The sequence below is a fragment of the Equus caballus genome, chromosome 3, assembly GCF_041296265.1.
Source record: "Equus caballus isolate H_3958 breed thoroughbred chromosome 3, TB-T2T, whole genome shotgun sequence".
Taxonomy (NCBI): Eukaryota; Metazoa; Chordata; class Mammalia; order Perissodactyla; family Equidae; genus Equus; species Equus caballus.
Window position 1 is genome coordinate 87,090,354 of NC_091686.1, and position 22,911 is coordinate 87,113,264.

The 22,911-nt window shown below is 39.2% G+C and overlaps 1 protein-coding gene across 6 annotated transcripts in view; it reads left to right on the forward strand.

Moving 5' to 3' along the window:
- Window positions 1-22,911, forward strand: part of CORIN (corin, serine peptidase) — a 210,761-nt gene that overhangs the window by 142,917 nt on the left and 44,933 nt on the right. For 2 of the 6 annotated variants that reach the window (XM_014738735.3, XM_001495570.6), the window contains exons 8-13: window positions 1,426-1,536; window positions 3,382-3,498; window positions 6,833-6,937; window positions 14,311-14,542; window positions 18,820-18,965; window positions 19,735-19,842. In XM_014738735.3, coding sequence (XP_014594221.3) covers window positions 1,426-1,536; window positions 3,382-3,498; window positions 6,833-6,937; window positions 14,311-14,542; window positions 18,820-18,965; window positions 19,735-19,842 — 819 coding nt within the window. The remainder of the gene's footprint in view (window positions 1-1,425; window positions 1,537-3,381; window positions 3,499-6,832; window positions 6,938-14,310; window positions 14,543-18,819; window positions 18,966-19,734; window positions 19,843-22,911) is intronic. The other 4 variants (XM_070262494.1, XM_070262493.1, XM_070262495.1 and 1 more) reach the window with 2 other exon arrangements.

The window sequence follows — 22,911 nt, forward strand, 5'->3', positions numbered from 1 at the left end:
AGCTGCCCCTCACTGCATCCATAAAAATAGTGGAAAATGTGTATATGTACAAAGCATCTTATGAGTCACTAGATAGATATGGATTATCTTCTGGTACTGATCAGTCTTAGGACAAAGAATGAGAGGCAGTTGTAGTTGTATACATCATAGAATTTATGCTTGGAAGAGGCCTTAGAGATCATCTAATCCAACCCTCTTTTTACCATAACTGGAGAAAAGAGAGGAAAAATGGGAGGTAGGGGTGGGGGAATGCACAGTGTGGCTTGGAAGTTGGATATGTCAGTGGAGAGGACCAGCATATAGCCAGTGTGTGAAAAAGAATGGTCTTACCATGCAACATAATTACTCTGAAGACAGTAGGATATCATGCAGTTTGTGCTCTTGGGGTGACTTTGTCCTTGCCTAATGGTAATAATTACAACGCTCCCTTAGACCCGTCTCTGCCCAGCTGCCCATCTTTAGCAGGCTGAGCATGTGGTGACTCATCTGCGTTTTGCCCAGGCATCTCACCTATTGCGTCTTTTCTTCTTTTCTCTGTACTTCATCTTCCATATACTTCACTACATTGCTCCAAAATACTCTTTAAGATCCATGGTCCCTCCATGAGTCTGTCAATGACAGTGGCACTGTTAATAGAAACTCATAATAGTTCCTCATTATTAAATCTGGTATTCATGAATCCATATACATGTTTTAAAAGGTTGTTTATATTAAGGTTATTGAATGTCTCATGGCAAAAAATCCTATAGATTCTGCCCTCTATGAGAAGAAACATCACTTAGTTATCTTTTTTCCCCAGGAAAGTATAGTTTGGGACAGAGATTAAATCCAGGCTAAAAAGAATCATGAAAAAAATGTAAATATTTTGCATTTCTTTAAAATATACAGTTATTTAAAATATGAATTATATATTTAAAAAGTTCAATAGAAAAACCTAAGCCCAGCCTCAGAAAAGATGACAGGAGGAGATACTTGCCTTCCCAATTTCCCATAGAGAGGTAAGTTACAGTTCTTAGAAACATGATAGAATTGCCATAAATACATCAAATCAGCTACATTGTCAAACCCAAATCACACAGTTCTGTTTAGTTGAACCAGTGTAAAAATCAAAAATTTTTCATGAGGAAAGAAAATGACTAAACAAAACAAAAAACAACAGCAAGAACAAACAATGGGTCCTGAGAAAGCTGACAGTTGTTACTCATCTGAAAAGCAGGCAGGTCTTACCTCATAGTGATGGTGGCCAGTGGGCCACATGCTTGGTTGGGAGGTGACATTCTAATTATGCCAGACCCATCATAGCAAAGTTACTGAAGGTATTGGAATAATTGGAATACACTCTCTTCAGCTGGAAGCATGAGCCGTATGATTCTAAGTGTTGGTCATGCTGGTTCTCTACATCCTCATGAGTTTTGTTTTCTCCAGATTGCAATCCCACTGAGGAGCATCGCTGTGGAGATGGGCGCTGCATTGCAATAGAGTGGGTGTGTGACGGTGACCATGACTGTGTGGATAAGTCTGATGAGGCCAATTGCTGTGAGTGCCCTGAGGATTTTCATTTCTCCTACTTTTCTGTTTCTGCCTGTTTAGACAAATATATTCAAGCTTCACTCTCTAAGCAACATTCAAAGAGAAGGTTCTTATACTTTGGTCCTAGCCTATAAAGATAGTAATCGAGTGATGTAATGACAATAACAGTGTAGTGTATCCAACTTCCACAACTCTCTCACTCAAACTCCAAGCTTAATTTGGCTTGTCTGGCTAAGTGAGTGTCTGTTTTCTCTCTCATTGCTCCTTGCATCTCCTTTCTGCATCTGTGACTTTGTCAAAGGGGATGTTCTTCCCAGAGGCTGGGGACTTTTCTTCTGCACACAATATATGAGTAGTTGATCTCCCCTGCAGGAGCCTCCAAACATATCCTCGGGCACCATTTGTGGGAGAAGATGGAGAGAACTGCCAGAGAGAAGAGAGTCTCGAATGTTCACAGACTTACACAGAGTATATGATAATAATGAGAACGTCACAGCCTGTTCTGTGTCTGGGCGAGTGAACAGTCTTCGGGTAGCTGTTACATTACCTAGCTACTGAAATCAAATATGGCAATTAACTCTGTTTTTTCCCCTGGAAACTACACTATACCCAGTAGGGAATAGTCAAATACTTGAATAGAAGCAGCTAGGTGTTAAAAGAAAAGAATATTGACCTGAAAGAGTTCATGTGATGCATTTTATGCATGTTTGAACTAATTAAACTTTGTATTCTATCTTTTGCTGTCTATTAAAAGTAGAAAAGTTGATACATAAGAGATTGAATATTTGATTTGCCTATAATTTGAGGCAAAAATAGAAATGTGGGTTGCATGGTTTTTATTTTGATATAAGACAAGTCATATAAATTAATGAATAAATACAATGCCCAGCTTTCCTCTGCCCTGAATTGAATTTGAAATGAAATATCACCTGAGTCCTTGCTTAGTGGACCCAGTGGAACAGAGAGGATGGTATCTTCATGGATCTTGGGAAAGCAAGAACATGGTGCTCAAGTATAACAATTCTCGTATGGAGCCTTGATTCAAGATTAGGGACTTTTAGTATTAGACAGTAACTCAGGGAAGGCTGAGGTCAATGACGCACAGGTTTCTGATGTCCTAAACACAGTAGGGATAGAAATTAGACAAGCTTCATGAACTGGAAGGTTAATGGCCACTAGATGATCCCTTTCAAATATCAGACATCATAAGCAAGTTTCAAAATGAAGTGTTTATTGTGTTAGGTACTATGCAAGTTCTTTCTCATATGGCATTTCACTGGCCCATTAGCTCAGGTTGTATGGAATGAAATCTCGGGGTGAGGAGCCAGGGAAGCTCACCTGCATGTCCTGGCCCTACGTTTTCACAGCAGTGTGACTTTGAGATGTGCACTCAACTCTTTAAGCTTCAATTCCCTTATTTTAAACAACGTTGATAATATTTGCTTTACACGTTTGAGAATTTGAGATTAGATACATAATACTCCTCACACAGTTACTGCCATATAGTAAGCCTTTAATAAATTGTGGCTTTTATATTAGTAGAAATTATTAATTACTAGTAATTAATTAGTAGTAATTATTACTACTACTTCCCATCATGTGGTTCTCAAAAAAAGTTACTCTGCAGTAAGCGCTATTTAATAAGGCACTAGAAATTCGACAAAGAAAATTTTCCATTTCAAAGATACTTAGAATTTAAAAAATTAATGATTCATTCATTTATGCAGAACATTCAGATACTCAGAACACTTTATTTCTTGGTGATGCCAGATAAACGGGAATCATTTGTGTGATCTGCAGACGGACAGAAGTACTAATGAATAAAGTGACTGTCATTCTGGCTTCCCCTAGCCTGTCACAGCCAGGGTCTAGTGGAATGCAGAAATGGCCAGTGCATCCCCAGCACTTTCCAGTGCGATGGCGACAAGGACTGCAAGGACGGCAGTGATGAGGAGAGCTGCGGTGACAGTGAGTGTGTGCTACGGCCCCTGGAACATTCCTTACTGATGGACCTTCCCTCGGGAACAAAGCAAAGTGTTGGAAGTTGCCTCATGCTTAAATAGGATTCCCACATAAATAATTTCAGATTGCCTGACACAGTGGTCCCCACAGCACTGGGCAGCCAGAAAACCCTTTCTTGTGTTAAGTATAATTTTCGACCAACTTACACTGAAAATCATTCCTAAGGGTGAAGAGTACAGGTTAAACACTTCAACAGCATGGGTGGATTCAGTTAACTCTTCCTGGGGAAATGCAACACCGTGATAGAGAGAAAGGTTTAGTATATGGTATTCAATTGGATTAGATTCCAATTAGAAGGAATTGGCTTCCAAAATTAAGTGTAACAGCTTCCTAAAATAACCGTGTTTAGGGCAGCAGTTTAATGCCTCACCTTATGAAGCACTAGGCTTACGAACACTTTCAAAGGAGTCTGATATCATCTGCAAAACTCAAAGAAAAGGCAAATCAAATAAGGTGGTTTCTAAAGTGTGCCTACTTCTGTCAGAAAAGAAAGCTCCACACTGATTGTTTTAAGCCCCAGTTTGCATGGCAGCCTCTCTCAGTACAGGGTTCGGAAGAATATCCCTCGGCTTGAAAATCACTGCATTTATTTATAAGTGATCTCGCCACTTGCCGACACAGCCTCGTTGTTAAGAATGTGGTTGTTGCAGCCCTGTTGCCTGGGGTCAAGCCCAGTGCTGCTGCCCACTATCTGGTTGACCTTATGCCAGTAACTTAACCTTGTTATGTCTCCGTGTCTGTGTCTGTAAACTTAGAATAATGACGACTGCTTCGTAGAGTTGGCATGTGGTGAGCACTCAACAAATGTTAGCTCTTATTACGTGGTCATTGTGTTAAAGCAGATCTTGGGCTGTGTTTATCACCCATCAGCTAATGAGACTGGTCACTTCTAGCTAAACTAGTTTTGTCATAATGAATATTGATCATTAGAATAGCCTTGATGAAAAAGCATTGCAGATCTAAACTGAGAGCCTTTTAATCACAGACTTCTTACATGCAAAATTAGATAAGGAGTGCTTCATTTTACCAATTCTAAAATTCAGAAGGAAATCCTTTTCTAGGATTTCTAGTAACATGAGTTACTGTGTGCCTATCAGCCAAGCACCTTCCTTAGGATCATATTGTTCTTTCTTTCTACATAATTCAACTCTGTTTGAAATAATTTTGGATTCTTCACTAGGCAATGGTAGGAGTTTTAGATTATTTCCTGACATGTGTGAGATGTAAGAAAGTCATATGATGAAATGGATCGAAACGTAAAATTTTAGCATCTTTTATATTATTTTCTTTAATGCATTCAACTTAATAAATGTATATTGTGGTGCTAATACATGGTCAAACCACTGGGAATTTGTTGGCAAGCAAAATGCTTCACAGAGCTTGCAGGCTCCTGGGGGAGATAGGCATCATACAAATCATTCTGCAAGTCATTGTCTAACCATGGGGTGACATAGGCCATGAGGGAAAATTCAGGGTGCTAGGAGGCCATATATGGGATGCACGCCCTGGTAAAAAGCCTCAGGGAAACTTCCCTGAGGAAGAGAGATTGGAGCTCAGATCTGAAGGATGAGTGGAGTTAACAAAGGAGAGTGGGGCTGGAGAAAGCACTTCAGACACAAGGAACTGCTTGGCCAAGGGTCGCGAGGAGGGAAGGAGCAAGGTAAGTTTGTGGTGCTGGGAGAAGGCCACTGTGATTAGAGAGCTGAGAGTGAAGGGGAGTGTGCCACTACAGAATAATTGTCAACAGTGATCACAAGCTGCTTCTGCCAGACAAGGCTGGAGAGGGAAGCAGGGACCACTTCTCCCAGGGTTGTAGGCCCTATTGAAGATTCAGGCCTTCCCAACTCTCAGGCTCTGCTCTCAGCCTTCCTGTCTAGTCTCCCTTAAGCTCCAGTGACTCCAGCCTGTGCGCTTACCCTCTCCAGGCCTTTGCGTATTCTGCTGTCTGCTTGGGAAACCCATCCTTCCCTGTTAGCCCAACTTACCCCATCTGCCTGAAAAATTCCTTTGAGAAGCAGTCCCCCACTGCCCTGATTTGCTTCTGCTGCTCCTTACATGTACCTTTGGTGGAGCGATGCTCACACAGCATTGTACGGTTCTGTTCATGACTATATCCCTAATTAGAATATAAACTATCACGCTCTTTTATCTTTTAATGCTTACTGCCTAGCTTGTCATATAAGCTTGTCATGTACCAGGCATTTAGTATCTTGCTGAAATAATGAATGCGTGTTGTCTTAATAAAATTTATTTAAAAGAATAAACTCATGGAAATCAGCCTAGCTTACCTTGTAAAAACAGTTTGACCCTGATGACATTGATAAAAAAGAGTGCCATCTCTTTTATTCAAGGCTTTGATATATACTGTTGCATGTTAACGGTACTTGAAAGAAGAGAATCCTGTATAATAAACATTGTCTTAGAATGATAGATAAGAATATTTATATGTACATACACACTATTATTTATACTTAAAAATGCCTTGCAAGATTTTCTAGATCCAGATGACACGTCTGAAAGTAATTGGCTATAATGGGGGAGACCTAGAAAGAGAATGGGCAGTAATTTATTACCTTATCCATTCAATCCACAAATGACCAGGAAATCAAGGGGAAAAGCAGTTTCCTCTCTACACAACTTAAGGAAAAGCCATTAGGCTGATGTTACTGTTGTCATTCATTTGGAAACAAGAAACCCAATTCTCAGGTCCTCACAGCTAGGCCAATGATACTTTCCAAGGACATACAGAAACTATAAATAGCAGCTGCATAAAACTTGGACCATGGTGAAATATCCTTATTGCATTGGTGTTCATGCCCTATTTATTATTAGGGAAAGCATTTTCCTTAGAGAGAAGACTAGAATTGGGAGCAAATGAGTCTTCAAAATAACATAATTTAAGATTCAAAATGTCAAGATCTTTATGTTGGCCTCTCCCTCAAATCACTTGCATTTTATTTTGTAATCAAGTATATGCACCCGCGTAAATATAAAACTGGCTTTTTTTCCATGAAAAGCAACAATAACCTGTTTTCTTAGAGGACAGATTCCCTCTTATTTCTTCATTCTTACACAATCATTTTGGAATAACTGTGTTGTATTTAGTTGCCAGGAAAACTAATCCAGAAAGTACCTATTCAACATGTGTTTAATATTTTTGGAGAAGCTGGAAGGAAATTAAAGCTGTGTCATTCCTCAGCTCCACCAGGCGTTCTCGATCCTTCCGACCCTCGTGTAAGAATTTACAGATGATGAAAGCGCCTGTGCCTTTCCCCCCCAGGTCAGACTCCATGTCAAGAAGGTGACCAAAGATGCCGCTACAATTCCTGCCTTGATTCGTGTGGTGGTAGCTCTCTTTGTGACCCGAACAGTCCAAATAACTGTAGTAAGTACAGCAGCTGACAAATGCAATCACCGTGTCAGGGGATGCATTCCGCTTTTTTTCTTTTTGCATTGACATTAAAATGCTGAAGTCTGGAATCCCTTCAAAAATGTATATATCTGTTTTCTTTTTCTTTTTTGAAGGCTGCATATGGTAGCAGAAAAGAAACAAAATGGTCTTAATTAACTTAAATCAGAAACAAATGTGTCATTGTGAATGGACCATAAATCCACATTGCTTAGTATCATTACCATTACTTTCAACTCAACATCAGCTCCTATAGATCATTTTCTTGGCTCCATCTGCAGGCAGATGCTATCTTTCTTCCTCTACAAAGCACAGCTTCAAAAGTGGAAACTTTATCCAAGATGCAAAGATGAGGTTCATCTAAATAGCCACATGCTACTTTGGCGGTCTATTCTTTCAGTAAAACTTATTCTCACCTTTCCAGGAACTTTGCTGACCTATAAGAATCTTGCCACCTTTATGTTAATTTGTTTCAGTGACAATGTAATACAGCTCCAAATGGTGTAAACAGGTGGCTCTCTCTAGATTGGCTATCTGGAGGAAGACAGAGTGGGCAGGAGCAGCTGATGACCACGTAGACTCCCACAGGAAATTTAAAGTGAATCAGAAACCCCACAAAGACTCTGATTTCTAGTAATGATTCCCTACTCCTGGGCTCTGCTTTCTTACTCTACTCACTTCTCTCACTTTTTATAACTAGTTTTTGGCCTCCCCTTCAAATTGGGGCTTGACATTTAGAAGCAGATCTGTCAACTTTCAGTTGGCAAGAAGGTATGACTTCTTAACACATGTCCTCACAGCTGAAGACCACTGGAAGCAGGGAGGTTGAAAGGCTGAAGGGTGCGGGTCCTTGGATTTGCTGCAGCTTTGGGCCCTAGTTTTACTTAGTGACCCTTCTAGGTCAATATAGAATTTATAGGGGGTGCCCCTGAAACCATTAGGAAGTCTCAAGGGGTGAAAACAATGGGCTGGATGGGAGTGCGAGGGAGACAGCCAATTGAAAACCCAGATCAACAGGACTTTTTGTTTATTTTCATGAGCACTTAAGTGTTTGGCTGAAAGCAGAATACCCACCCCTCCTCTATATGAGAGAACAGTTCAGATAGATACTAGTCTGACCACTAACATGCACTGCCATTTTACTCCAAACTGATTTAAATACGTGTATGTGTGTATATATATCTGTGTATATATGTGTGTCTGTGTCTGTGTGTATATGAGTGTATATATATGTTGTGAGTCCATTGTTTCAATTTCCTTATCTCCAAATCTGCCCTGGAATTTTACCAGAATTATTTTTTTACTTCACTTTGAACTTAGGATGAAGAATTTTGAACAGTGGCAGTGTTCTCCCAGACATGTGTTTATTGTTAGAGTGTTGAGGGTTGTCTGACATGGAAGGGCATTTACTGTTAGACTCAAAAAAGTTGAAAGAGCAGTGTTAGCCTGTGTCAAGTCTGCGTGGGGAGTAACTGGGTGTATGTTATTTGATTTTCTCTAAGCTTGAAATATTTCAAAATTAAAAGTTTAAAAATACGTTATCACTTATCAAAAAAGGAATTTGTAGGAAGGGCACTAGATCAACTCTGGCTCATACATTCAAGCAGTATTTATAGCGTGCCTATGATGTTCCAGGCACTGGGATGGGCACTGAGCACTTTAATGACAAGGAAGGGAGACATGATTCCAGACTTTCTGGAGAGAACTTTTCTACACGGGAGAATATACTGCCATCTTCCCACTCATAGATACTACTTTGGTTTTCTCCTTATGTTCTTCAAATATGCTCAGTTTCCCTAGCATCTCACTGTCTCATCTCCTCAGTCACTATGGATGTTCTTGCCAGATTCTCTCCATATATATCCAGCAAACATTTGAACATCCCCTCTTCTGAGTACCGAGCACTGGACTAGTCATTGATCTCCCATTCCTTCTGTGTTATTAAAACCAGTGTATATGCTTGACTTCCAGTTGAGAGTAAAGACGTTATTCCTCATTTTTCAGAGAGATTCAGAGTGGTATGTGTGTGCTTCATTCTCTGTAAAGATGCAAAAGTAGCATCTCCTCTCAGAAAACTCCTCATGCACTTGAAAGTGTGGTTAATTATTTGAAGATCTTTACCACTATCAGAAACTATCACTACTTAGACTCTGAGCCACAACTGAACAACAGTCTCTTTCTCTAGCTTCCTGCCAATAGAGAGTGTGAGTTTGCAGTATTCTGTCTGGTGGGATCAGCTCTCACTGGAATTGCTGGGGAGTCTAGTCATTGAAGATACCGGTCCTTGCCATCCCATAAAATACTGTATAACTTTCTAATGGTCCTTGAAGATATACTGGGTAGGACCCAGGCATCAGTATTTTGAAAATCCCGCAGGTGACCCCAATGTGTAGCCAAAGTTGAGAATTACTGCTTTAGAGATTTATTCATGACTTGGCTTCAGGGGAACTGACGTCCCTGAAATTGGATGTGAAAAAGTCTTCATAGTTTTCAAATTTTTCAATGGAGAAGGTCCATGGCTTATCTCAGATTCCAAGAAATGCCTACAATTTAAAAAAAAAGTCTAAAACCAACATCTCTGATGATATTGTGTGCTGATAAACTTGAAATATCCCACTATCACCACATCCACTCATAGCCCAGAATCTTTAAACATGTTTGCGTCATGCTGGGAGGGAAAATACAGACATATCGTTGCCTTAGAGGGTAGGAGCAGGAATAGTATATCCCCTCACTCTGGTGTAGGGGGACTAATCCATCACTTCCACATGATAGAGTGCAATCCAGAGCAGGGGAAGCCAGTGGAAAGAGCAGCTGCTGGACATGTGTCTCTCCCCACCACTCTGTGCCCATGGTCACCACGGCTGCGTGAAGCCAGGTGTGACTGTCACGTCCAGGCACTCTCCAAGTTTCCCATAGTTTCCATCAACCTTTAGTTCTACATGTGTGCTCATGCGTTTTTTTCTCCAACACCAAGGAAGAAATAAACAGCTTTGTTCTTTGAATAATTTCCCATGGTCTATCAATTCCTGCCCTCTCTTTATAGTCTCTAGTTGAAAGGAACAAATAGTATAGGGGTGTGGTAGAAAAGCCAAACACCATAATGGTTAAGGACTTCCGTCCTTGGGAGCAAATAGTAGATGAGGAGAATGACCTCTTTCTAAAAGCATTCTGAACTAGTAAATGAAAAATAAATGACTGAATTAGAATATTACCATTTGGTAACACAGTGAATTAATGGGTCAAGGCATTGAACATCTACAGTTGCCCACATCGCAAAAAGAGAGAAATCAGACACAATGTGCCTTCTGATGAAAGAGCACCACAGCACTTAGAGTCTTTCCAAAAGAATGATATCTAATCAACTCTCTGGATTCAGCTGCCAGTGTTCCAGAAATGGGTAGGACAAGGCAGCATGTTTAATCTCACCAGGAGTCTGCAGAATCCAAACTCTGGCACATTCTACAGGTCAAGTCCCTGGGTTCTTCAATAGTTAAACTGTAAGGAAAAATAAAGGGATAGAGGGGGAACCCACACATTATAAGAGTTTGCAAAGATAAAACAAACTTTAAAAAATGGGCAAGCCTAAACTATGGCGTCTAAGGTGCAGTACACACAGGTAATAAAACTATAAAGAAGAGAAAGAAAGTGATAATTATGAATCTCAGTAGTTACTTTCGGGGGTGAGGAGAAGGTTAAGAGAAGACAGGATATATGGAGGGGCATCTGGGATGTCTGGCAAAGTTCAAGTTCTTGACCTAGATGGTAGTTACAAGGGTGTTCACCTTATAATAACCCATCAAGCTGTTTAAAATAGTAATGATAGAGATATAGAATTTGAGGCAAGGATGAATCTTGGAGTATTATATATGCCAATGGATGTTGAAAAGTGACATTTTCTCGTGTAAACGACCATCATTTAATACATGATTTCCAGTAGCTTCAGAGTATTGATTACATCATGACAAGGATATAACACCGTTTAGTTAATTCCTTCTTTAGGCTGAATTTAACAAATCTTCTCTCAGACTTTGAAAGGTGCGATATCACTGAGACTCCCTCAGGATCATTTTTTCAACAGATATTTATTAAACCTCATCTATGTTCAGGGCATCGCGCTAGGCGTTACGTCAAACGTGCGTTGAAAACAGTCCTGGATATTTAATCATCCTCACATGTTTGTGACGCGATCGCCCTCTAGTGGCTCTTGTAAATCAGGCTAGTGAGTGAGCCTAATGCTGAAGATAAAAAAGCTTATTGATATCATAAATCATAGAATTTGAGGCTGACAGATATCTTGAGAGTTTATCTTGCTTAGCACTCTGTGAAGAACGCCTTATGAAGGAGTAAAGCACAAGATTCAATCAACCTTACCACATTCAATAAAGATCTTTGGGGTAATATATGATCATAACTTAATCCTTTCATCTCCCCTGGCTCTGAAACACTTAAAGGCTATATCCTATCCCAAATCGAAAGTGACACATTCTCCACATATCAAAAGAGAGGACAGTTATCTATGTGCTATGTCTGTGAATCAACTAAATGAAATACACTGATGAAGAATTAGAACTTGATCGGGTGGTAGAGGAAGAGAGAGAAAGGAAAGACAGTCGAGGAGAAAAAGGCTGCACCAAAATCTGTACCAATGATCCCATTTTTGTAAATTATAAGTATATTAAAGAAGTTGAGAAAAATATAGAGTTATAGCCATATCTACTGACTTGGAAGCTGGTCCTGATAAATAATTAAGCAAAAGAATGTTGAGTAATCGGAATAGTACAAGTCTACTTGGCAAAAACACACAAACTTGTGTTTCTGCGTGAACATGCTGTGTGTGCAAATATGAGCGAGTGAAAGGTGTGTGAGAGACTGGGGAGTGGGTAGAGGATGGACTTTTTCTTTCTTTAATTTTTATTTTTTCGGATGTACATCATATTTCGAATTCTGTATGCATTACATCATGTTCACCATCCAAACACTGATTATAGTGCATCCCCTCACATGAGAGCCTAATCACCCCTTTTGCCCTCCCCCCACCCCCCTTCCCCTGTGGTAACCACCAGTCCAATCTCCAATGCTATGTGTTGTTTTTTTTTTTGTCGTTTTTATCTTCTACTTATGAGTGAGATCATATGGTATTTGACTTTCTCCCTCTGACTTATTTCACTCAGCATAATACCCTCAAGGTCCATCCATGTTGTCACAAATGGCCGGATTTAGTCATTTCTTATGGCTGAGTAGTAGTCCATCATGTAGAAATACCACATCTTCTTTATCCATTCGTCCCTTCATGGGCACCTAGGTTGCTTCCAAGTCTTGGCTATTGTGTATGATGCCGCAATGAACATAGGGGTGCAAGTATCTTTATGCCTTTGTGTTTTCAAGTTCTTTGGATAAATACCCAGCAGTGGGATAGCTGGATCATATGGTAGATCTAGAGGATGGACTTTTTCTTTATGCATTTTTGTATTTTTATCATTAAGAGGAATACGCATGTTTTTGTAATCTGAAATCAAAATGTGTAAATGTTACTCCTCTTTCACAAATCAAAGGAAATGATACACTGAACCAACCCCATACCTCCTCAGTCTCTTTCTCTTCTCTGCACCCTGTGCTCATCCTCAAGATTATGCCATCTTTACAGTGTTACGTCTTCACCAGGAAACTGAGAGACTTACTAGGCTTTGTCCGTGAGACTTTTAATCTGGGCAGTGACAGGCTCCTCATCAACATAACCTCTGCGAAGCCCTCAGATTCTTTAAATTGAGAAATAGTCCTGGAGCCATTTTAATATTTCACCCCAGTTCTTATTGCTAATCTATTTACGTGCGTACCACTTCTTAGTCAATCTAATTTGAATAATTACTCTTAATAAGGCGTGGAGGCTTCAGTCAGCCTGGGCTGATTCTACCAAGACACTCACTTGATTACCTCTCTCACCTCCGGAAATGTGGCACATCCTCTGTCGACAGGGGTAGGAAACAGGGGGTCTTTCCCTCGAACCTGCCCAAAGCTCATTTATCCTTGGAAGTCTTCCTGAGTCCCTTTTGCACCACCTTGTCCCTCTGGGCTCCCAGCATTTGTTCGATATCCCTATTCTAGCCTGTTCACATTATACTACAATTGCCAGCACACATGTCTTTCTTCCTATGAAGACTGTCGAGTGCCTCAATGGCAGGGACTCTTTTTTTTTTATTTTTTACATTTTAAGTTCCTAGGATAGCTCCTGACACTCCCTCCTCCCCGCCCCCCCCCCCCCCCCCCCCGCCCCGCTTTCCTTCCTTCGTTCTGGCACTGTGCTAGGTGCAGACTTTGAGATCAAGAAATAAAGTCTCAGTTTTCAAAATTCTCCCAATTGTGTGAGGGAGACAAGTCAGTAAAGAATACAGCAGAGAACAATGAGTCTATGGCTGGAACATGCCTGAGAAGCTATGGCGCCTAGCAGAAACTCATAGTAGGAGGGGGAGAGTGGTTGACCAGGAAGCCTTCCTGGAAGAGGTGTTTATGCTGAGTCCTGTAGGTCAAGGAGGCTTTAACTTGGTGGGGAGGATGGGAAAGCATCATGCTAGGCAGCAGGGGCTATGTCTGCACCTGGTGGCTAGAAGCATGACTGAATCTGAGGGGTGATTACAAGTATATCAAGATATGAAAGGGATAAGAGAGGAGCTAGCAGGGCCCATAAAGGCAAGCAATTCTCAAAATGTCTGGTGTCACCAAGGAAATGTTGCTGACGGGATAGTCATAGGTGATGAGGTTGGAAAGTTAGGCTGTGGTTGAAGTGTGAAATAGCCTGGATGCCAAGCTAATGAGTTAAGATTTTTATCTCATTGGCAGTGGAGATCTAACCAGTCTCAGCCTCCCCTTGCCCTGAAATCTTGTAGCTTTGTATTTAAATCTGTTGATCAACAAAGAAAATAGAAAAAAGTCATCTAGTTGCCTATTTAGCCAAATTCATTTCTTTTTAATGGCTGTGAAGATGATGGGGGATATACTAGTTTAGAAGTAATGAAGATTAGAAGAAGAAGGCAAATTAAAGTGAGTGGAAGGATTCATTAAAGAGAGTCACTTCAGATAAGTTGAGCCAAGGAAAAAAAAGAGAAAGACTTTCTAAAACGTGTGCTGGACACTCCGCTAGCAGCTGCATATACAGAAATGAATCTTGGTCTGGCACTTTGTTAACCAAATTATTTATCTTGACAGCAATATTATATACTGCTTGCATTCTAGTCTTAGCTACTATAAAGAGGGTACGATAGACTTCAATTTTGTAAGTTTTTAAGAAATTATTTTATATGTGAAATTAATATATATATATGTATGTATCTGTATGTATGTTTTCTTGTTAGGTCAATGTGAACCAATTACGTTGGAACTCTGCATGAATTTGCCCTACAACCATACAAATTATCCAAATTACCTTGGCCACAGGACTCAAAAGGAAGCATCCATCAGCTGGGAGTCCTCTCTCTTCCCTGCACTTGTTCAAACCAACTGCTACAAATACCTCATGTTCTTTGCTTGCACCATTTTGGTACCAAAGTGTGATGTGAATACCAACCACCGTATCCCCCCTTGCAGGTAATACAATGAGGTCTCCCCGAAGCATCTTCATTTCCCCCAGGGAGAACCATGGGAATGAAGACTTAGTTTGAGTTAGACAGAATGCAAATTTTGCTAAGGAGCTCTGTGTTTAATAAACTACCTATTTAAAGGTAAAGAAATGGGAATTCTAAAATGAGTATTTGAGTAAGAATTCATTACTCAACTTCCAAACAAGGGAGGTATGAACTCCTTTTGATAATAGTTTGTGGACTTAAGTCAAATAAAATCACATATGTGTCATTTTGGCTGATCAAGAAGCATTTTTAAAAATGTGAGTTAGGGGGCTGGCCCACTGCTGTAGTGGTTAAATTCACACCCTCTGCCTCAGCAGCCTGGGGTTCGCAGGTTTGGATCCTGACACTCCCTCCACCGCCCCCCCCCCCCTTTTCCTTCCTTCGTTCTGGCACTGTGCTAGGTGCAGACTTTGAGATCAAGAAATAAAGTCTCAGTTTTCAGTTTCAGTTCATCAGTCATACTCTGGTGGTGACCCACATACGTAATAGAGGAAGATTGGCACAGATGTTAGCTCAGGGCCAATCTTCCTCACCAAAAAAAAAAAAAAAAAAAGTGAGTTAGCAGAAGAAGGAGACTATCTACCTCTTCCTCTGACAACGTTGATGTGTGTTTAAAATGCTGCCTTCCGATAAATCTCAAAAGTTAGAGACGTTACACAGGGAGTGGCCTGAAGGAGACATAACGCCAACCTCAGAGATCGGACAGGGGGTGGACATCACTGATGTTTTTCAGCCTGCTTGAATGAAATACAGTAGTCTCCCCTTATCTGTGGTTTTTCTTTCTGCGGTTTCAATTACCTGCGGTCAACCGCGGTCTGAAAATACTAAATTGAAAATTCCAGAGATAAACAATTCATAAGTTTTAAATTGCACTCTGTTCTGAGTAATGTGATGAAATCCCTCTGCATCCCACTCTGTCCTACCCTGACATCATGCCTTTGTCTGGTGTATCCACACTGTATACGCTGCGATACCTGCCAGTTAGTTACTTAGGAGCTCTCACTTATCAGATTGACTGTCCTGGTATTGCAGTGCTTCTGTTTAAGTAACCCTTATTTTACTTAATAATGGCCCCAAGCACAAGAGTAGTGATGCCGACAATTCAGAAATGCCAAAGAGAAGTTATTGTTGTTAATCTCTTACTGTACCTAATTTGTAAATTAAACTTTATCATGGGTATATGAGTATAGGAAAATACATAGTATGTACGTATGGAGTTCGGTACTATCTGAAGTGGTTTCAGGCATCCACTGGGAGTCTTGGAATGTGTCCTCGAGGATGAGATGGGACAACTGTAAGGGACAGCGTTTCAAGAGTGTGGCTTGGACTAGGGTTTGAGTGATGTCCTAAGGGTTAAGAGTGCTCCTTTGGAGTCCACTGTCTGATTCAAGTCTGGCTCTTCTGTAGCTGCTGTGCAGCCTGAGACAGATGCCTCAGAGATCACAGCCTCTGTTCCTTGACCTGCAAAATCAGGATAGCCATAATTGTTGAGTCGTGTTGTTGTGAGATTAGATGGAAGTGCATAAATGTAAAGTGCTTCCGATGGATTGTCAGCACTGAATAAACAATAGCTCTGATGATAGGACAGGAACACGGCCACATGGTGGCCATTTTGCCCTTCTTCTATGCAACTTCTATGTTAGGGGTTGTAGTCAGAGAATGTGCGCGTACAAGATGCTGTCACAGAGGTGGGTTGCTGCTCGCTCCAGGGCGAATGTTTTCCATCAAGGGGTGAATATACAGATGTGCTTCTCTAAATGTGAGTGGTATCCATGGAAACCATATGTTGGGATCAGAAGTCACTTAGAGCTTTAAGAAAAAGCAATACTATCAATATAGTGGACAGATGGGAAAACAATAAATTATATACCGAATATCAAATGGATGACAAAGTAGGGGCATCGTAGAGTCGGGACAGGAAACAATAAAATTTCAAAATGACTTGGGGAGCTGAACAAATTGTACAAATAGAGAGAGTAAAGCTTAACGTTGGCTTGTGCAAGATAGTTCTGAAAATTTTGTTAAATGCCCTTTCAAGTATCGCTGATAAAAAATCTACCAATTTGATGTTACAAGTTATTTCTAAATCTTATTCCACTTTTGCTAAGCAAGATCAATGACAGTGAATAATTATTCCTAGTAGCACTTAACAAATTCTTGTATTTGACTTTCTTTTCATATGTATAAAAAATTTCGTGATGCAATATTCTCTGGAACAAATTTATATCCACATATAATTTATAATTTCACGGCTTAATTTTAATATTAAAAAGTCTGAGATGAGATTGATCCTGAAATGTTATTCAGTTAGCATTTTGGTAAACTTCTTTTAGACACTTTAGTTTTATTTCTTAGGTTTACACTTAAATCTTTCATTCTCAGTGGTTATCAAAATAAATTTTGCATTTAGATATTTGTTTATAAGAAAATTTTTTTAATATTATGACAAGAATAATATACTGATATGTTCATGACGCAATGCATAGTTACTTTTGCCAAGCCAATTTATTGATCTTAATTTAGTTTTTGTTATGAGTCTGAAGAATCTAACATTATTGAGCCCTGACAATGTACTCAGTACTTTAGGATACTTCTGTCATCTCATCCTCATAATAACCTTTTGAGGGCGGTCCCTGCCATCAGGGCGCTGTCTATGGCTGAGCACCATATAGATTATGAGAACAGCGCCCCCTGGAGTTGTAGTGCCGCATATTGCGTTATTTCCATTTTATAGGAAAAATAGGAAGTAGTAGAGTTGGGCACTATACGGTCTTCCGTATAAATTAGATGTCATATGGTTAATTTAAACAAGCAGCAACAATTGTGTTATATACATTTTTAATAAATCTGCAGCAAAACTATTTAGTCCAAAAGAGAGTTACTGAATACTACTGAACTTCCCATTCGGGCAAAACTAGTGTGGGAACGCCACGGCTTTGTCTTTGCCCCAAATTCCTAGGCTAAACCAGCATCGAGTTATGCTCTGCCTTGTCCAGACTTAAATGTAGACAGAGCTTTCTCTGAAACTTCCCCATTCGATTGCTAACTATTCCCTACCTTGTTGAAATTCGCTTAGAAAGTTTGAAACTTTTGAGAAATAAGAATGTATTTGAAAGGAAATAAGAAATTTGCCTAGGAACTTACTTTGGTTGTGTCTGCTTTTTTAACCATGTAATTAATTTCTTGGTAATACATTGAGGCAAAAGCATGTTTTTTTTTCCCTAGGAAGTAAAGAAACCTTCTGTGAGACATGCTGATACCTCAGTTATAAAAATATTTTGGGTACAAATGGGAAAACACACATGAAAGCACCCAGAACAATATTTAGTATATCTTTTCTTTAAAAACAACAACAAGAACAACAGACTTCGTTTTAACCAACTTGAGCTCAACATAGGCGGGTTTGGGAGAAGTACGAAGCTTGTCGACAATACTTCTAAGCTGAGTAATGGAGGCAATACCTTAGATAAACCAGGTTGGCACATGCCATGGCTCACGTGGCTTGTCACTGGAGGGAGCAACCCCTGAGAATGAGGGCTTGTACAGATTCCTTCACTTTTGGTGGCAGACTGTTCACAGTGAGATTAGGGATTTCCCTGCTTGGAACAAAAACCTTGGAGAATGTATCTGCTTGAGGGACAGAAGAGAGAACGAGAAAGGCAAACTGGAGAAGGGACTCTGTGTCCTGTATGTTGTTTAAGGTACAAACTTGCAACTAGTAGACAAATAGCTCCTGGAAATACAATGCACAGTGTAGTGAATACAGGCAACAATATTGTATTATAATCATCAAACTTGCTAAGAGTCTGGATCTTAATTATTCCAAGTACAAAAAAGAAATGAGAATTATGACATGATAGAGGTGCTATCGCAACAATGACAACCATATTACAGTATATAAATGTATCAAATCAACATGTCTTATACCTTATTACACAATATGTCAAATATATTTCAATAAAAAACAAAATGAAACAAATCTCTATTTCTGTTTCTGCAATGAAGTTTCTATTGGTGAAAGTATGTTGCTGGAATGTTTCCTTTGTAGAGATATTACTCGTTTTGTTTTCCCAAATACTTATTATATATGCGTGCATCTATATATATTGGTACACACTCACACCACATACACACACAGACCTACATCCACACAGAATTAAAACTCTGCATAGGTTCCTAACAAACATCTCAGATGTAGCTCTTTGTGTTTCTAATGTTTGGTCTTTCTTACTCTTTTAGAGCACTGTGTGAGCACGCCAAAGAACACTGTGAGTCTGTTCTCGGGGTCGTGGGCCTACAGTGGCCTGAAGACACAGATTGCAATCAATTTCCAGAGGAAAATTCAGACAATCAAACCTGCCTAATGCCTGATGAAGATGTAGAAGGTTAATTTCTAAATTAATTACAGTGGGGTATCTAACATGGACGAATCTATCAGCTGCCTTTTGAAGGTTCTCTGTTTTTTTTTTTTCTATTTAGTTGCCATTTAGGTTACATAGATGAGTGAATCTATAAATTTGATTACATTGAAGAATTTGGTGCTCATTTGTTAGGCATCGTCTTCGTTTTAAAAATAAATTGCAGAGATGAATTTAATATTCTAGGTATTTATTTTAACGGCACTTAACTCACAGAGCCCATTATATATGGATACTGCTTTTATACTAGGGGTCCTGAAGGTACTGGGGAACATCAAGGCTTGGTTCCTTCAAATGCAGAGTGTTCGGAAATCTTGGCAGTGTAGCATCATCGGGTAGAGAAATAGAATTGGGGACCGGCCCACCAGGTGGAAAGATTAGGATGGGAAACAAATTGACACATTAAAAGTAGCTAGATAGTTAGAAGCATTGACCACAGGACATTTCAAGCTCTGGCAGTTGTTAGGTAGTCCATTTGGAAAGATAGTTAATTGCAGCAAAGCATAAAGATATTAAACAGCTGATCAAAGAGATGATGCCAAGGTTGAAGGACAAAAATTCCGAGACAGAAGAAAGCCAAGTTAACTTTGGCTATTTCAGCTTTGCTGAATGGAAGACCATTCTTATCTTATCTTCAGTAACAGCTTCTCCACAACATCCCACATATAAATAGATAAATTAGCTGACGGTTCTGGGTTTTCTCTCTTGACAGTAACATGGCCCATTGTTTTCACAGAATGCTCACCTAGTCACTTCAAGTGCAGCTCAGGACGGTGTGTTCTGGCTTCCAGAAGATGTGATGGTCAGGCTGACTGTGATGATGACAGTGATGAAGAAAATTGTGGTATGTATATGAGATGGCATTTTTCTTAAATGCAAGTAATAACTGGTTAGGATAAGGGACTGTGTTAAAAAATGTCAACTGTTCCCTGATAGTTGTGAGTAGTGACAAGGATTGAATGCTAAGACATTTAGTTCTTAAATTATCAAATGGCAAGGTATGAATTGATAAGTGTTTTTCCTGTTAACTATTGATTTTCCCTAAATTACACCTTTATTTAATTACACCTTGATGATATATGCGGAAACCCTTAGTAAAAGGAGAAGCACTTTACAAATGTAAGGAATTATTGTTATCATTAGGGATTATGAAGCAATTGTCATCTGTTTTAAAGTCATAATAATATGTGTCTTTGCATCTCATTTCCATGTTGTTAAATAGGCATCTAGATACACAAAGACAGAGTTCAGCCTCCAATGTTCAAATTTAATTGGGATTTATTTTCATGCCTTCTCTGATTTTGTCTCTGTTGGCAAAGGATAAAACTCTTCCTGACGTTTCTGCCTTTGAGCTCCAAAATCACCAATGCAAAGGCCAGAAATGCCAGTGGTAATTTAGGTGGAGTTAATTCCCATCTTATTTCCCTGCAAATCTTTGTAACCTCAGAACGTGTCGGAGAATAGGAAACAGGCAACACTCTTTACTAAGCAATACTCTGGAGTAAAGCAAATGATTGAAGGGCTATCCAAAGAACAGTTTGGTTATAGTTATTTAGCTTGTTCTCCTTAAAAAAAATTGACGCTTTTTGCCATTGAAAGCACGTAAGGCAATACATCTTTTGAAATCATTTTATTCTTTTGGCCTTTGAAGTATGAAATATTGCCTTGCTCTCCAAAGTGAATTTTCCATAGTAGACATTGCCTGTCTGGTCTAGACAAAATGTCACATGCAATCAACTAAAATCCCGTCAGCTGCTATAAATAGGGACAAGTGCATCTTCTAGAAAACTAGAGCTGTCAGAATGTACAATGACCAGGGGTAATTTTGTTAGGGAGGAAGATACAGTATTTTAAGAAGCTACTGTTTGTTTGTTTGTTTGTGGTCTTTATGTAAAGGAATAAATCAAAACTCATTGAATATCCCTTATATAAGTAATTTATTGAGAATCTATTAGATTTGTTCACAAAACTATGACTTTGATGGGTTATGGTATTCTGAGATGCAATTTAAAATAGATTATTTTAGATGGTTCCAAAGATGTTTCATGATACTCTATTGGGCTGGTTAGACCTAAATTTGCAGTAGAGGACTAAATCTTTGAAAAATGTAAAAGCTTAGTTTCAAAAAGAGCCTTATCAAGACTGATCAGTCTGAGTTCAAGAATATATTCTCGCAAAGAGAAATTCAAAGTGCTATAGAGTTTAAATAACCCTAAAATGTCAGAATTCTAGTTAAGTAATGAATTTTCATCAATGCTTCAACCACAGCATTGAGGCACACTGGAAAGATAGAATAAATTGCCTAATCCTTATCAAACACTCAAAATATTGTTGGCACTATCAGAGCTCTAGTTAAGAAAAGATAAAAGTGAGTAAGAAATTACTATGCTTGAAGTTACATTAATTGCTGCAACACTACTATGTTATCAGAAAACTCATAAAGTTTTCCAAAGCAATTGATAATAGAAATTCCACATACTCTCCCTTTTGGGATGTATGAACACAACTGAAGGGGCATGTCTGATGCTCTGGGAGGACACGCCACTTAAAATCAAATAAGAATGTCAGGTTGAGGATAGCTCAACAGAGGACCATTGCTAAATCAACCAGTTTTGATTTTGCCTACTTGTTCAGTTTTTCTCTCTATTTCCATAAGTGTGCATAGGCATACCATCTGGTAATGCAAACACCGGCTCCAGCGAAGCTGGGTTTCTCCCCAAGCTTCATGTCTTTTTGACTTATTCTGTCCATTGTGGAGTTGGCTTGGGCTGTACTGAATAATGTGACTATTTACTATTCATTCTCACACATCTGCAGCTCCCTAGAACTTCTAACAACATTATTGGGTTTTCCCTTCAAAACAATACTTACTTAATTTAATTTTAATGTAATTTCTGTGTTGGAAATTTACTTTGTGTTTCTTTGGCACATCTACAGCAGGAAAACATGGTGGCCAAAGCACATCCTTTATAAATACACTGTTAAAATATATTGGTTAGAATGCAGCAATGAGCAATGTTGTTCTGAAGTGTCTCCTGTTCTTGTGGTAAATTTTTATCCTTGAAGTTGTTTTGATTGTGTAACTGCTAATGTAAACAGCAGTTGAGAACACTGTCAATATTAAAAATGTTTTCAGCAAGTGTTTGGAAGAATTATGCATATCTGAGCGCATCATTCCAGAATTGCTTCATGGGAGGGAAGCCTAAAAGATGGGACTGATTTATAGAGTCAACACCGTCAGTCAAGAAGCACTTCATTATCCTAAAGGATGATGGTTTGTCATTAATTTAACATATAGTATTTGTGTGGAGCTCTCTTTAAAAGTAGTGACTTGATGAAACGAGTTTATTTTCAATACAAACTTTTCCAAGCATTGGTATCTAAGCAATGGATAAAAAGGCAAAGATCTGGTCAAAGAAATGAATAAGAACAACATAAAAGAAAATAAAACTAAAGAAAATAACGGGATTATATGTGTGAGCTCTGACATCACACTATAGATTTGAGTTTGTGAGACTGAGGTAAACTTTTGCTAACTCTGTGCCCACAATTTGGGTGAGCTACCAGCATGAGCAAGATGATACCTGGGCTGTGATGAGAGCAGCAAGTCTGCTCACTGGGACAGTTCAGTGAGAATATAGCTAAAGCTTTCTTTATACCTACTGTAGAAATAAAACTCTTTGTTACATGAATACAGCATCACAATGACTAATTGACTACTAATCTATAGGAAAGGGCATACATCATATGGAGAAAGATTGGCAACAATCTTTCAGATTACAAATATCTGAGTGTCATTAAGTGTCTTTCTGTTTATCTTCAGATGATTGAAAATCATATCGTCATCTATCTTTGATCTCCTCTTGGGCTCATATAAAATAAAGTAATTAAATATGACTTGAACACCTTCTCA